The 13551-nt window shown below is 38.9% G+C and overlaps 2 protein-coding genes across 2 annotated transcripts; one reads left to right on the forward strand and one right to left on the reverse strand.

Moving 5' to 3' along the window:
- The first annotated feature begins 340 nt into the window (after window positions 1-340).
- gp9 (glycoprotein IX platelet) lies at window positions 341-6432 on the forward strand. Its single transcript, XM_028452608.1, has 2 exons — window positions 341-1380; window positions 4431-6432. Exon 2 carries the CDS (start codon window positions 4441-4443, stop codon window positions 5185-5187), a length of 747 nt encoding a protein of 248 aa, XP_028308409.1. The 5' UTR covers window positions 341-1380; window positions 4431-4440; the 3' UTR covers window positions 5188-6432.
- Window positions 6427-13359, reverse strand: LOC114466820 (haloacid dehalogenase-like hydrolase domain-containing 5). The gene is made up of 8 exons (XM_028452606.1): window positions 12459-13359; window positions 10211-10414; window positions 10003-10115; window positions 9805-9898; window positions 9704-9737; window positions 8756-8930; window positions 8498-8686; window positions 6427-7602 (listed from the first exon to the last, which is right to left on the reverse strand). The coding sequence occupies exons 1-8, from the start codon at window positions 12576-12578 to the stop codon at window positions 7209-7211; spliced, it is 1323 nt and encodes a 440-aa protein (XP_028308407.1). The 5' UTR covers window positions 12579-13359; the 3' UTR covers window positions 6427-7208.
- Between the last annotated feature and the right edge of the window lie 192 nt (window positions 13360-13551).

The raw sequence follows: 13551 nt of genomic DNA on the forward strand, positions 1-13551 counted from the left end.
TCAAAGTTAAAGGCACTTTTTTTCCTATGACAGAGGGAGATTTTTAATCATATTATTGTTGATTTAATGTTTTTTCTGCTGATTTTATCATTCTTATTGGTTTGTAAACTGTGAATTGCTTTCTGTTGCACATTTTAATCATGTACAGTAAAGCACATTGAATTGCCTTGTGTATGAAATGCGCTATACAGATATGTTTGACTTGCCTTGCCAAAAAAAAAAAAATCTGATAATTTACTTTTTTTAAAAAACTTGTTGCAAAAATTATTTTAAAAAACTAAAAATGAATTATTAAAATGTAGACAAAGATATTTAAAAAAAAAAAAAAAAAAAAGGAAAAGGAGAATTTATCTTTAGCTACAGCATGTCAATTATTGTATCACCAAATTGATTTTTTTGGTCCCTCCCCTACTGTAATATGGTCACCACCAGTGGTGCAGCATTTCCACTAGAGGGCATGTATTCATTCAACTGTGTATCTATCCATGCATATATCTATACCTAGTGAGATCACAGTAGAGGGGAGACAATCACAGTAAACAAACTGTAGAAACCCAAATCCAAAACAGAATACCACAGATTATACAGTTGTAATTACCACATCAAACGCTTATGAACAATTCAATGTCATTTAATTCTACGTGTTCCACTTTATCCTTATATGGGTCACAGAAAGCTGAACTTTAATCCACTTTCGTGAGGACACAGGGCACGATGTCCCCTGGACAGAGGCAGATAACATAAAACAAACATTCACCGTTACTCCAGTCAAATTCCATGAGACTACTGCGACTGTTTATTAGACTGGAGCAGACGACATAAAACAGACTGACATGGACCTTTATGATTGTCTGTCTTCTTTCTGTGAGACTTCCTCACAGGCTGAAGGAGAACCAGCAAACCCACATCCTTCAAGCTGTGGGAAAACATTGGTGATATGTTCTATACAGATTAGCCCCAAACTACTCATTTCCTTTTTAAAATGTCTTTATATTTGTACTTCTCCAAAACTTTCTTTGTAGATACTTGAAACAAGGACTTTGTTTGAAATGTTTGCAGCTAAAACATTTGTTATAAGCATGTATTTTCTTAAATAATCTGTAGTACACGTTACAGTTTTGAGAAAAGAATAAAAAAAAGGCCCCGTTTTTACATTAGCGGACTCTTATCACCTCCAAACAGATGGATCTCCTGTGTGATATTCGCTCAAACCACCGTTGGTTATTGGCGTAAGTCTCTTCATGACGTTGCCACTAATCAGTCGTGAGTCGTGTTTTTATAACATCAGTGAACGAATATTTTAAGATCCACAGAAGTCACAGAATTCAGACGTTGCACTGGTTCGGGCGTGTGGCAGAACAACAAGTATACTGGATAACGGTAGGAATAAAATACACAAATGTTTTTAATGTATAGCAAGGGTGTCAAACTCTTTTTAGGTCAGGGGCCACATAAGGGCCAGTGAGTTTCAAATAGGCTGAACCACAAAAACACTCTTATTTACGGAGACTGAATTAAATGTGGAAACCAAGAGTAAAAAAGGTCTGTCATTTATTCATTTCAATTGCTAGGTGGTGGGGTGATTAAGGATTACATTAAATTTAAATTCAAAGTGTTTATTGTCATATGTGCAGTTAGAAACACGTTTTCCTGTACAATGAAATTACTACCTTGCTTATGAACTAAGATATAATACAATGAAATTACTACCTTGCTTATGAACTAAGATATAATAATGTGTTTATACAAGTTAAATCTAACAGTGGAAAATACAACACTGCCAATAGAACTAACAACAGCTGGATTAACCTTGATGTAGAGACAAAACAAGCTGCAAACTTGTGTGTCCAAAAGAGACATTCCCGAGTGGTGACATTATGGATGAAAAGGGAAAAACCTTCCAAACACCTTCGAAAAGAGGAACTATTCTTGAACTGGAGGAATGCTAACAACGTCTGGCAGGGAACAAGGCCAACACGAACAACGATAAAGAGGAGGAGGAATAAAAAAAAGACAACACTGACTACAGATGAGAATACACAAAAAAGGACTGTTCAGAACAACTCAAGAATGTTTGACCAGAGAGACATGTAAACCCATGTAAATTTGCGATGGTAAAACAGGGGACGGGACCCAGATAAGCAAACTGCTTCTCTCGTCTCCTTTTTCGGCATGTACAAAAAAAAAAAATGTAAAAAAAAATAAACTGAATAAATAAATAAATGGTTCTCTACTTTTAACATTTCCACACGACTATTTAGATTTCTTAAGGTGTAATGCATACAGTTATAATTATTTAAAACTGAGCTGTGTGTTAATTTACCAAATGCACACATGAAAATTAAGGCTTGTGGTCCATTTTTGACCCATCATAGCATCTAAGTTTATTAACTTACTTGGAAAATCCATCCATCCCGCTTATTCCCGTTTAACAGGGTCGCAGGGGTCTGCCGGTGCAATCTCCGGCTCTCATAGGGCGCTTGGCGGGGGTACACCCTGGACAGGGCGCCAGTCCATCACAGGGCAACAGAGACACAGACAACCATTCACTCTCTCATTCACTCCTATGGGCAATTTAGAGACTCCAATCAACCTTACGGTCATGTTTTTGGATTGTGGGAGGAAGCCGGAGTACCCGGAGGAAACCCACGCAGCACGGGGAGAACATGCAAACTCCACACAGAAAGGACCCAAGTGTCCACCCCAGGGCTTGAACCCAGGACCTTCTTGCTGTGAGGCGGACGTGCTAACCACTAAGCCACCGTGCGCCCTGGAAAATCCCTGTATGGCAAAGTTTTAGATGTTTAAGCATCACTGTTTTGCTTTTACGCTTAAGTAGACATTTAAATCGATTGTCAACGCAAGCACCATTCTGCTCGTACATCACGTCACCTTTTCGCGTGACGTCAGCACTTGACTTAGCAACGCGCACCACCATTTTAAAAGAGGTAAACATTTACCTGACAACCGCTATTTACCGCTGATCTTGCAGTCTGGCTGGTCTGCGTAGTATCTGGCTGTCATAACCACGTCTGGCTGAAGGAAAAGATAGACTTTCACAGAATACCGACAGAAAAAGGTCAGAAACGGAAATTATGGATCCAAGCACTGAGGCAAACAAACATAGATGGAACTACATGGAGCTCAAAATCAAAGTGGTCGTATGTTTGCTGTAGACATTTCGTTAATGAAGGTTGTGTATTTTGGGGATCTAATTTATTCCTGATTATGAATTATCCTACATTTAAATTGTAATTTATTCAGTAATGACTGAAATGTTTATGGCTAGTATGGCTAATTTGAAGACAAGCAACGTGAAATTAACAGTAAAGATGCAATGCGTTGACTTGTATATGAACTCTAAGTATATTAAATAAACAAATTTACTTCATATACCCATTTATGTTTTAATTTAGGCTGTATTATTATTATTATATTAATAGCGGCGTTAGCCTAGCATAGCCGCATCGCATAAGGAGCCAATTATCATGTCGACATAGGCCTATATTGACACAAAAACACATACATAAGCCTACCTTAAAGAAAATATATGCATTCAAGCTTTTGTAAGTTTTCATCTTCACCATTGTGTAGACGCCAGGGCTGTTAATGAAGTACTTGTAAATATCAGGCCATTGGAGATCCGGCCATGTTGTCGGGTTGTTTTTCCATGAACCTCGAGGTGCTCGGTATGGACATGATTCCAAACCAACCAGATGTAACTTCCCTTCATATCGGTGCTTGGCCTTTGGCTTTAATCTGCTGAAATATTCATACAACATTGAGTAAAACCTTTGTGTTGTCCGCAGTAAATAGTGTAAATAGTGGTTGTGAGGCAAATGTAAACCCCTCTTAAGATGGCAAAGGGCGTTGCTAAGGCAAATGTCCCGGATGATGATGTCACCGCAAAAAGGTGTATAGAGCCGTCATCTTCCAAGATGACGCTGGGTCAATGTGCCGTGATGTCAGTCGCAAGGGTGTTAATCTTAGGTTAATGCTAGGTTAGTGTTAAGGTAATGTTAATGCTAAGCTAAAGCTTAGTTAATGCTAAAATAATGTTAGGCTAATGCTAAAGCGGTGTTCGTCGACGTGTGACAGCACTTACATCCTCAATTGCATTTTTTTTAGGAAATGCAAATATTCTATCTATTCCTCTATCTATTCAGGTCCTTATAAACATTTTTCCCCCTTTAAGGGGTCCATGGATCCAAAAAAAGAACTCCTGTTTTAAATATTGTTCATCATGACCATGTCTTGTACTGTACTGTAGTTACCCTATAGATGGGCTCATTTTGATCAAGCAGGTAATACTTTTTAAAAAGCCATAATGTAGTTTAGTACTGTTAATAGTAATAAACAATTTAATGAATCATGTGCCAGTTACAAGTTATAATGTATTTGCATAACAGTAATGCTGATCTTTTTTCCAGACCATTCAAGATGCTTCTGATTTCAAACGTAGCCGTGCTCCCTCTCTTCATCCTTGCCACATTCGCCATGCAACGCATTGACAAGCAGTGCCTCTCAGCACACACACCTGATGGCCTCCAAGTCATCTGCACTGCTTTAAACCTCACGGAGTTGCCACATTTTCTCTCGAACACCAGTGAGCTGTACTTGCAGGACAACCAACTCTCCTTCGTACCCGCGGGCCTGTTCGACAGACTCACAGGATTGAATAAAGTCTCCTTGTCTGGGAACCCGTTCCACTGTGACTGCAGGATCCAATACCTGAGGAGCTGGTTGCTAAGAAACCAAGCCATTGTTGTGAAGGACCCTGTTTGTGCCACCCCAGGCCCAGTGGCTCAGAAAGCCATAACTCTCCTAGACGATGACTACTTCTCTGCTTGTGCACTGATGACGTGTGCGGATGGGATGTACAACACCGTGCTGGGAGTGATGCTGCTCTGCCTCATCGCTCTGCTTCTGTGCAGCTTGAGACTGGCCAGAAGGTCCACGTTTACCTTGGTCATCGATGGCAGACACCAAGGATTCTGTGCGGACTCTTTGCAATCGCTGAAACCTAAACACAGAAGGAGGCTACACGTCGACCTCTCCTCCGTCAGTGGGAGCTGTGATTATTTCAGTTTGTCTGATCAGGCTGAAATGCCATTAATCAAACTTAACAGACCTCACGTGGTGGACGTGCTCCACAAGAAGCAGCAAATGAAGGTGAAGTCTACCTGAAGGAGCCAAAGCCACTTGTAAAGGTGCGATCACATCGATTGTGACTCTGGCGAGTAGATCACATTCAAAATCGTTGTAAATTATGCGACGTCAAGTGACCTCCCTTCAAGCAACGTGACTCACGCAATTCCCGCGACTCAATCGCCTGATCTGATTCGCTGGAAGTCGCTCAAAGTTGAAAATGTTTTACTTTTCAAGTGACGCTGTTTAGCCATATCCAATCGGCAATGAGTTTCTCCCTATGTCACTTCCCCCAGCCTGAAGTACAGCTGGAAACTGCAGTCATCTAGATGGAGCTCCTGGAGGAGGTGATGAGATTCACTGAGCTCTGAGAGCTTCAAGATAATCTCATGAACCCTGAGACGACGGCGTCGAGCCTTATGGTGTTTCTGGATTTTGTACGAGTACTTCAGCGACTGAAGTTGTTTAAATCACCTGTGATGAGTCGCTTGAACATAGTCACATTTTTTGCTCGCTTCATTGCTTTATCTACCCCGCCAATTTCAAAGCCCGTTTCTGGCTCAATTTTTTTTTTTTTACATAAAACATGGCTGATCCTACCACGACTATACTTGTGCAAAATCCAGAAATGCCAGAAGGCTAGACGCCGTCTATGTTTCTCCAGTGACGTGACGACCGGGAAAGTGACGTAGGGAGAAACTCATTGCCGATTAAATGTCGCGACACAGCGTCACTCAAAGTTGCTTGAAAAGCTAAAAATTTTCACCTGTAAGCTACTTGCGTGAGTTGCATTATTTGACATTGACTTTCAATGTAATCTAGTTGCCAGACCGTAATGCACCTTAAAGCTGCAGTATGTAGAATCCTCCCTCTGCTCCCCGTTTCGAAACCAAAACGCAACCTCCCTTATCGTGTCTTTGTGAACACTCAATATTTTCTCAAAAGAGACTAGTGACAAATGTATGGACTTTATCTTGTGTTATTGGAGAGTTTTCTGACCTTTTAGAGACTCTAACATGAATGCACGTACTGTATCTGTAGTTACTGCCCTGAACAGCGGCTACCGCCTTCAGCTCATCCCTGACAGAGAGAGATTTCTAAATGTCTTATACAGAGCCAAGAGAAGGCGAAGAGATTCACTGTCCACTCAGAACACTTTGGATTACAATATGATTATGGATTTTAACCAAATTATGCCAAAAAAACATTACATACTGCAGCTTTAACAGTTGAGGATGTCTAATTGGAGAAATTGTGTAAAAAGACAAGCAAACAGAGTCCGTACCAATGTGTTATATTTTCAATGAATACTTTTACAAATGAGGAGGTAAAAGCTGTGCATTTATCTAAATAATCAACAAGTTAATGTTGCTTCTGGAATTCTTTTTTGATGCGTAAAAATCTATATCATGGACAATGTACATGGTCGACAGATATGTTGAAATAATGATGGAAGGTTGATCAGTGCAAATACTGGTTGAGGCTTTTACAGCTATAGACGAAATGCAGACAGACACGACTACTAACTTGCAATATTGCACATTAAACTGTAGTCTGTTTTTTGTTTGTTTTCACAGCACACATAATTCTCACGTTCATGCATAGAGTTTCAATGAATGGATACATTGTAAAACAAAACTAAAAAAGCACAACTACCAATTACCTTAAGAAAAAAGCTCAATGCTGTTTCAGTATGCCTTTTAAAAAGACAGGTAAACTCTTACAATAAATAGAGGATGGCCACAGGATTTGTAACAATCTAAAAAAAAATACTTAGTAAGCTCAGGTAAGGCAGGTTTTGACCAGGTAACAGGTAAAGCACAAAAACAATACAAAAGCAGACAAGGGAAAACAACATGACATGTATTTTATCTCAATGTTGAAATCTCAGTATGGAACCAGTATTCTGGGAATGCCCTGTCAGGTGGTGAAACACAGTCCACCCAATGTTAAGCTTCTACAGGTCGATGCATGAAGTGATGTTCCCAAATGAATGCTCCGCCTCACCTCGAGCACTTTCATAGCCTCATGCACGTAACTGTTTGGCTCATGACCGTACTCTACTGAGGCACAAAGTTTTCCTGTTTAAATATGAGGTCAACAGCTTCGGCCACGTCCTGCACAATGTGTCCCGGCTCCACCAGTGCAGGATCGAACCTGAAGTCCCGATGGCCGTGGAACACAGTCTCTTTGATGCAGTGGTTGGCGTCGGACGGCACCTCTGCGTTGGGGTTGTAGACCCCCGTACAGACCAGGATGGACTTGCAGGATGTAGCTAAGGGCAAAGCCAGCTCGCTTTCCCACAGGCCTTCGGTCTCTTCCTCTCTAGGCACGGTAGTGGTGGAACCAGTGGCGGACAGCTTGGCCACAGCTTTAGGGCTATTTCTTGCAATTCTTTCCTCCAAATAGCGGTTGTAGAGGTTGGCGCCGTAGATGTCAGTCATGAGGTTATCCCTGAAACCAGAGAAAGGAAGGAATAAGTTAACCTTAATGAGATGGGGCAAGTGAATAAAACATGCTACAGCATATTAACATGACTGCAATAATAATTCAGTTAAAAAAAAAATTACAACACGTCAGATACAAGAGCACTCAGAGAGCGCAAACCTCGGCCAAGTTCCACATACTGTATCTGCCTTGCCAGATATTTACAGATCCTGATGGTCATGGTACCATGATCATTCACACTTTAAAAGACTTGGAAGTCATTTCAATCCCCATTAATAAAGATATAGTAGGTCCAAATTTAGGGGCACCCACATTTATTTGAACAATCTGGATCCGATCCGGATGAAACTCAGTGGGGTAGTTTAGAAGCCAATCTGATGTAACTGAGTCAAATGTCACAAAAATCAGTCAATTTAAGGGGTGTAATGAAATGGTCAACTCACGATACGATATGAAATACGATTTAGGGCTCATGATACGAAATACAATACGATATACATTTTTTTTTAATTTCCAATGAAAAGTAACAAATGTGTAACAGATCTTTGTTGATGACAAATAATTTGGCTGCAAAAGTTGGAGACAGTGTGTGGGAGTGTTTTTTTTTCACAAATAAAGATTGAAATTGATTTGACCAATCAAACTTTTTTTAATATTATTTCTCATTCCTCAAACATAAAAGTTTTGAAAGCTTTTGTCTTCTGGCTTTTAAACTTTGGACTTTGCATTTATTATCTGCCTCTTTCAATACTGCAGCAATGTTGTGGTCTGTGTGCGATTCATATTAAATTTTTCTCATTTCTCTCTGAATTACTAAGCAACATCTTCGGCTTCAATGACTCTTCTGATCACAGTAATAATGAATTTGCAATGTTGAGATAAAGCCAGGCGTCTCACTCACCCAATGGCGTAGAGGGAGGTGATGGGAAGCTTCCATTTCCTCTCCATGGCCTGGCTCCTGATGAGGTACTCTGCAAAGTGGTATGTCAGCTCACTGGGTTTTCCCATCAGAACCTCGTACTTAAGCTCCTTCCCGGTTATTTTCTTATAAATGTTCTCGAGACACACGAGAAACGTCCCGTGGCCAAACCTGTACAAGATACAACAATGGAGATTAGGATATGTAGAAGTTTAAAGGATGTAATATTTCAGTGTTTACCGTGGGGAATGTGCCTCGGCCATCCACATTAGGTCCATGTTGCACGCCAGAAGAGGAATATGTGGCATTGTTTGCGTTTGGTGCGCAGAACTGAGGTCACCGCTGGTCAACAAAACGTCAATTATCAACTGAAGGTTGGTTTCCCATCGGATTGGTTCACCGAACAAAATCACAGCTGTAGGTGGAATTAAAATTAAAATACACTGATACAATATCAACTCATTAGGCGGTAATAGTGGAGACAACAATGGATCCAACAGGGGTGTAAAGTGTACTAATATATCCTACTCAAGTAGAAGTATGGTTATTTGATTGAAATTGATCTCAAGTACAAGTAAAAAGTAGCTCGATTAAATAGTACTCAAAGTAAAAGTTACGTTACTTTCACATCCCACGTTTATTTTTTCTAATAAATCTTGCCATGGTTCCCTTGCATACAGTAAACATCTCGTGTATAAACTTAAAAAGGAGACGAAACCTATCAATTTATTTTCCACAAAGGCATCTGTATAAAATTAAAGGTTTTATTTTTTAAATGAAATAACGCCAATGACTACAATTCAAAATAAATAAATGTTCAGGCTCTAAGTATAGCTACATTTATGAACGCGGTGCATTATATTTAATCTGGTTGGTTAGCTATGATGTGGTGCATTTGATTGTTGTTTGGTCATTTCATTTTTTTGTAGTTTCACAATGTACGTTAATTTTAAAACAAAAATATATATAATTTACTCAGTAACGGTTGGGTGTATAAATGTAAAGAATTACTTTACTTCTTTTAAAATGTATGCTCAAGTACAAGTAAAATTACTGATTTAGAAATATACTCAAAAAAGTACAAGTACTCATTAAAGCAACTCAATTACAGTAACGACATTACTTGTAATCAGTTACTTTCACCTCTGGGATCCAACAACCTTTATAATTAAATGTAAGGCTTCTTACCTTCAACCCGAGGAAGGTTGACGACAGGATTCGACTGAAATGGAAATAAAAACGTTAAGTGTTGATATTTTTATATTGACCTGATCATTTGGTTATCTCACCACCAGTTTTGGTCTCCTGTTATGATCCACCATGTCCAGCAATGGGTAGCTTTCCCTCAACATATCAATGCTGACAACATTGTTAAAGCCCAGGCTAAAGCAGAAGAGTTAAGGACAAACAAGGTGCATTATGTGTCAGGATTAAAAAAAAAAAAACTATTAAAAAATAGAACAAAGTTATTTGTGAGGAATGGATACTTTTTTGCAATTTCCAGCACTGGTCCCTGTCCTGACACCAAGACACATTTGTCATGGAACTTTTTGAACATCCTCAGAGGACTGTGGGACATGATGACTTGGTCTTGTGTAATCTGGAAACAATCACACATCAGACAAGTCAGCAATGTGGCAAATATTTTCCAAAAATGTAGTGTTGTAGTATTATTGGTGATTGGGTTTGACTCACGGGCACTCCCAGGATGTGAGAGAGCTGGTCAGCTTTTTTTTGTCTCAGGCAATTCCCTGCATTCGTGACAAATGCGAGGGGCACCACAAACTGTCCCTGAGAGTCGATCAACTTGTCAAATGCTTTCTTTGCTGCAGGAATTGGCAGCCGTCCACGAACCAGCACGCCATCAATGTCGAACAACAGGCCAAACGTTGGCTGTGGCTGTGAAGGGAAAGCAAACACTTTTTAGTCAGTTTCAAGAGTGGAAAGCAAGGCAAATTCATACAAAAGGCAACTGAATGTGCTGCTTAGTAGCTGAGAAATGTAGCTAGAACTGTGAGATTTTTATGTTTGTATTACAACATATATTGGCTGGTCCACCAACATCGAGCAACACTGGAATTAAATTGGATCAAAGCTTTTTTTTTCCTGATTTTTGTTGTTTTTTCTGGATTAGTTTTTTTCCTTCTATTGTTTAGAGTAATTTTTTCATGTTTTAGGGACTCGTTTTTTTCTTTTCTTTTTAAACAAACAACCAGACAATAAATAACAGTGGTTATTGACCAATATGATGGAACCGCAATCTCTAAATTCTGGTCAGGAAAGGTTACATTAGGTACAATAATACTGCAATAATAAATAAATATGGTATCCTATGTAAAATGTCGATAATAATTGTCTCCTATTGTCAGAAGTGTAATAAAATGGCTTCTAAAGCATAAAAGAATCCTGTTTCAATAAATTACAAGGAAATATAGTAATGTTTTGGGCAATAGAACGGTTAGATTTTGGTGAATTTGTCAAAAATAAATAAATAAATAATCCAAAAAGGGAACTATGAACATTTCCTGATTATTTTGAAATGAAATGTTAAATATTTCCAAGCATCCCTTGCAATGTGCTCCTGCACCCCTAGAGTAGTGGTTCTTAAACTTTTGTCTGACTACAACATTTTTCTTAGAAAACAATATTTAAAAACAACTATAGAGCATAATGATGGAATTAAAGAGTGATAACAGACATTGAAAAAAAAATCTAATTTAGTACATAAGTGGAAAGAAACAGTATTTGTGCAGTGGTTCCCAACCTTTTTTGGGGCCGTGACCCCATTTTGATATACAGAATTTCTGGCGAGATCAATTTTTTCTTTTTCTAGAATTAGTTCTTATCATGTTTGAGCTCAGATATTTATTTATTCTTACTGCATTTTAGTTTAACTTGATTAATATTTTGCCAAATTGAATGTATAGAAATACAATTGTTTAAGATTGTGTTTTAATTAAGGAAAGAAGAAGAAATATAACATTTCAAAAATCTATTTTAATTTTACAGAAACTTTAACTAGATTTATATTTCACAAAGTGTGTGTTTTGTTTTATTTAAAGAATAATTTAAAAAAAAATTCAAAAATCTATTTTCATTTTCTGAAATTTTAGGCGACCCCACATGGGGTCCCAACCCCAAGGTTGAAAAACTTAAATTTAGTGACTCCTGAATAGATTTATTTTTATAATTTTTTATCATTTCAGGTCATCTCACGCCTGGGGTGGAACCAAAACTTGGCACTTTATTTGCTACATTTCCACACTCTTTCTCTCAACCCCTCGGGGTACACCTACCACCATTTGAGAAACACTGCTCTATAGCATAAAATAATCCCGTTACAATAAATTAAAAGAAACTATAGTAATGTATGGGAAATAGAACTGTTAGCTTTTGGTGAATTTGTCAACAAAAAAAAAAAAAAAGCCAAAAATGGAACATCCAGTGTGGTGAGCAAAGTAGAAATTTTATTGTGCAGGGAAACATGTTTCTTTACTGTCCACATGATAATAAACACTTTGAATCTCCCTGATTGTTTTTCAAATGAATTGTTAATTCTTTCCACGTATCCATTGCAATGTGCTTCTGTACCCCTAGGGGTACACGTACCCCTGTTTGGGAACCACTGCATATAAAGGAGGTCTTTGTGGTGATAGAGGAGCAACATTTATTAACACAACATGACAGGCCACGGTTCAGTGATCTCTGTGCAACAGCTCCATCTTTTTCTCACTGAGGCCAAAAAAAAAAAAAAAAAAAAACTGAATTGGGAACAAACAGAGGGTAAACAGGGAGAGGGAGAGCTACATCTGTCAAAGTTGGACACATTACTGTATGCACAGATCACCCAGAATGAAAAAATTAAATAAATAAATTAGATGTACAAAGTAGCGCCAAATGTTGCCTTAATGTATGGAGGAGCAGCAACGGCTCTAATCGTTACCTTGTTATTTGACAGAGTTCCGCTGAGCCTGCACTGTGAGCCAACAATCCCAGGTTTTTGCCCGACTAGGCGGCTACTCAGGCTGCATAGCCCCCGGTACAGCGGCAGAAGACCCCTCATCTTATCTGCTTATTTAAAAACAAAAACAAAGAAACACATAAATCAGGTCGAGCCAGCATGAAGCAGTGAAGCCGGCTCGCACCGGCCGCGCTGCCAGGCTCTGCTCAGTCTAGGCTGTTTTCCTTTTTTCTTTGCTTGAATTGTGACTGGATAAGGACGACATGACGACATGTGGACAGGAGGAGGAGGAGAAAGGGAAGGTGGAGGAGGTAGGCCTGGCCTGGCCCCGGAAGCTGCTGCTGCTGCTGCATCTGCACTGCAACAACTCCGCTGCCATTTTAGACACCAAGCGGATGCTTATTTTGCGTTTTAATGCTTTAAAAATGGATCAACGAAGCCCTAAGCGCGTTGACAGCACGACTCGGTTAACGCGAGCACAGGGAAAGTCGTCGTTTGACCGCCATGACTGTGCGTTTTTTAGCATTTCCGTGTTTGTCGTGTGCGCGAGCGCTCCAGTGAACACAACATGGATTCCGATAGACGTTCACGTTGAACCTGCCCTCATTGATGAACACATTCTACTGCGCTAACATAGCTTTATATGTATGATACAAAAATAAAATATAGTTTAATAAAAGACTAAAATAGTTTGAGTAAAGAATTATGTGGGGTGAAACTAATGTTTAACAATATTATGTTAGTAATCGATGTTTTATTTAAATTAAAAACATGTCCAGATACGCTTCGTCCTCATGATATTCTTACATTAGTTTTATCTTCAGGATTTGTTGACTAGTCTAGAACTTATTTTCTTAGATTAAACTTTGATCTGAATCAGCCGTTTGCGTTAAAGAAATCCCATTGAGTGAATTGTGCGTTAAGTAATTTTACCTGCTTGCTTTGCTGTAGTTATTTCCGGAAATTACGTGGTGTTTTACACATCTTTTTTAAAGAACAGATCTGTTCTTATTACTAGACAAAGTCCTCAGATAAAGGCTTTGTTCTTGAGTTTTTTTAGTAAGTTTAACTGTAA

Source organism: Gouania willdenowi, chromosome 7 (genome assembly GCF_900634775.1).
Source record: "Gouania willdenowi chromosome 7, fGouWil2.1, whole genome shotgun sequence".
NCBI classification, from domain to species: domain Eukaryota; kingdom Metazoa; phylum Chordata; class Actinopteri; order Blenniiformes; family Gobiesocidae; genus Gouania; species Gouania willdenowi.

Excerpts from the sequence above, each read along its gene's own strand:
- gp9 (XM_028452608.1), top strand. The coding sequence starts at position 4,441 with ATGCTTCTGATTTCAAACGTAGCCGTGCTCCCTCTCTTCATCCTTGCC.
- LOC114466820 (XM_028452606.1), bottom strand. The coding sequence starts at position 12,578 with ATGAGGGGTCTTCTGCCGCTGTACCGGGGGCTATGCAGCCTGAGTAGC. Across the intron at positions 10,415-12,458 it reads GAACTCTGTCAAATAACAAG|CCACAGCCAACGTTTGGCCT; the intron begins GTAACGATTAGA and ends TTCCCTTCACAG. Across the intron at positions 7,603-8,497 it reads ACCTCCCTCTACGCCATTGG|GGATAACCTCATGACTGACA; the intron begins GTGAGTGAGACG and ends CTCTGGTTTCAG.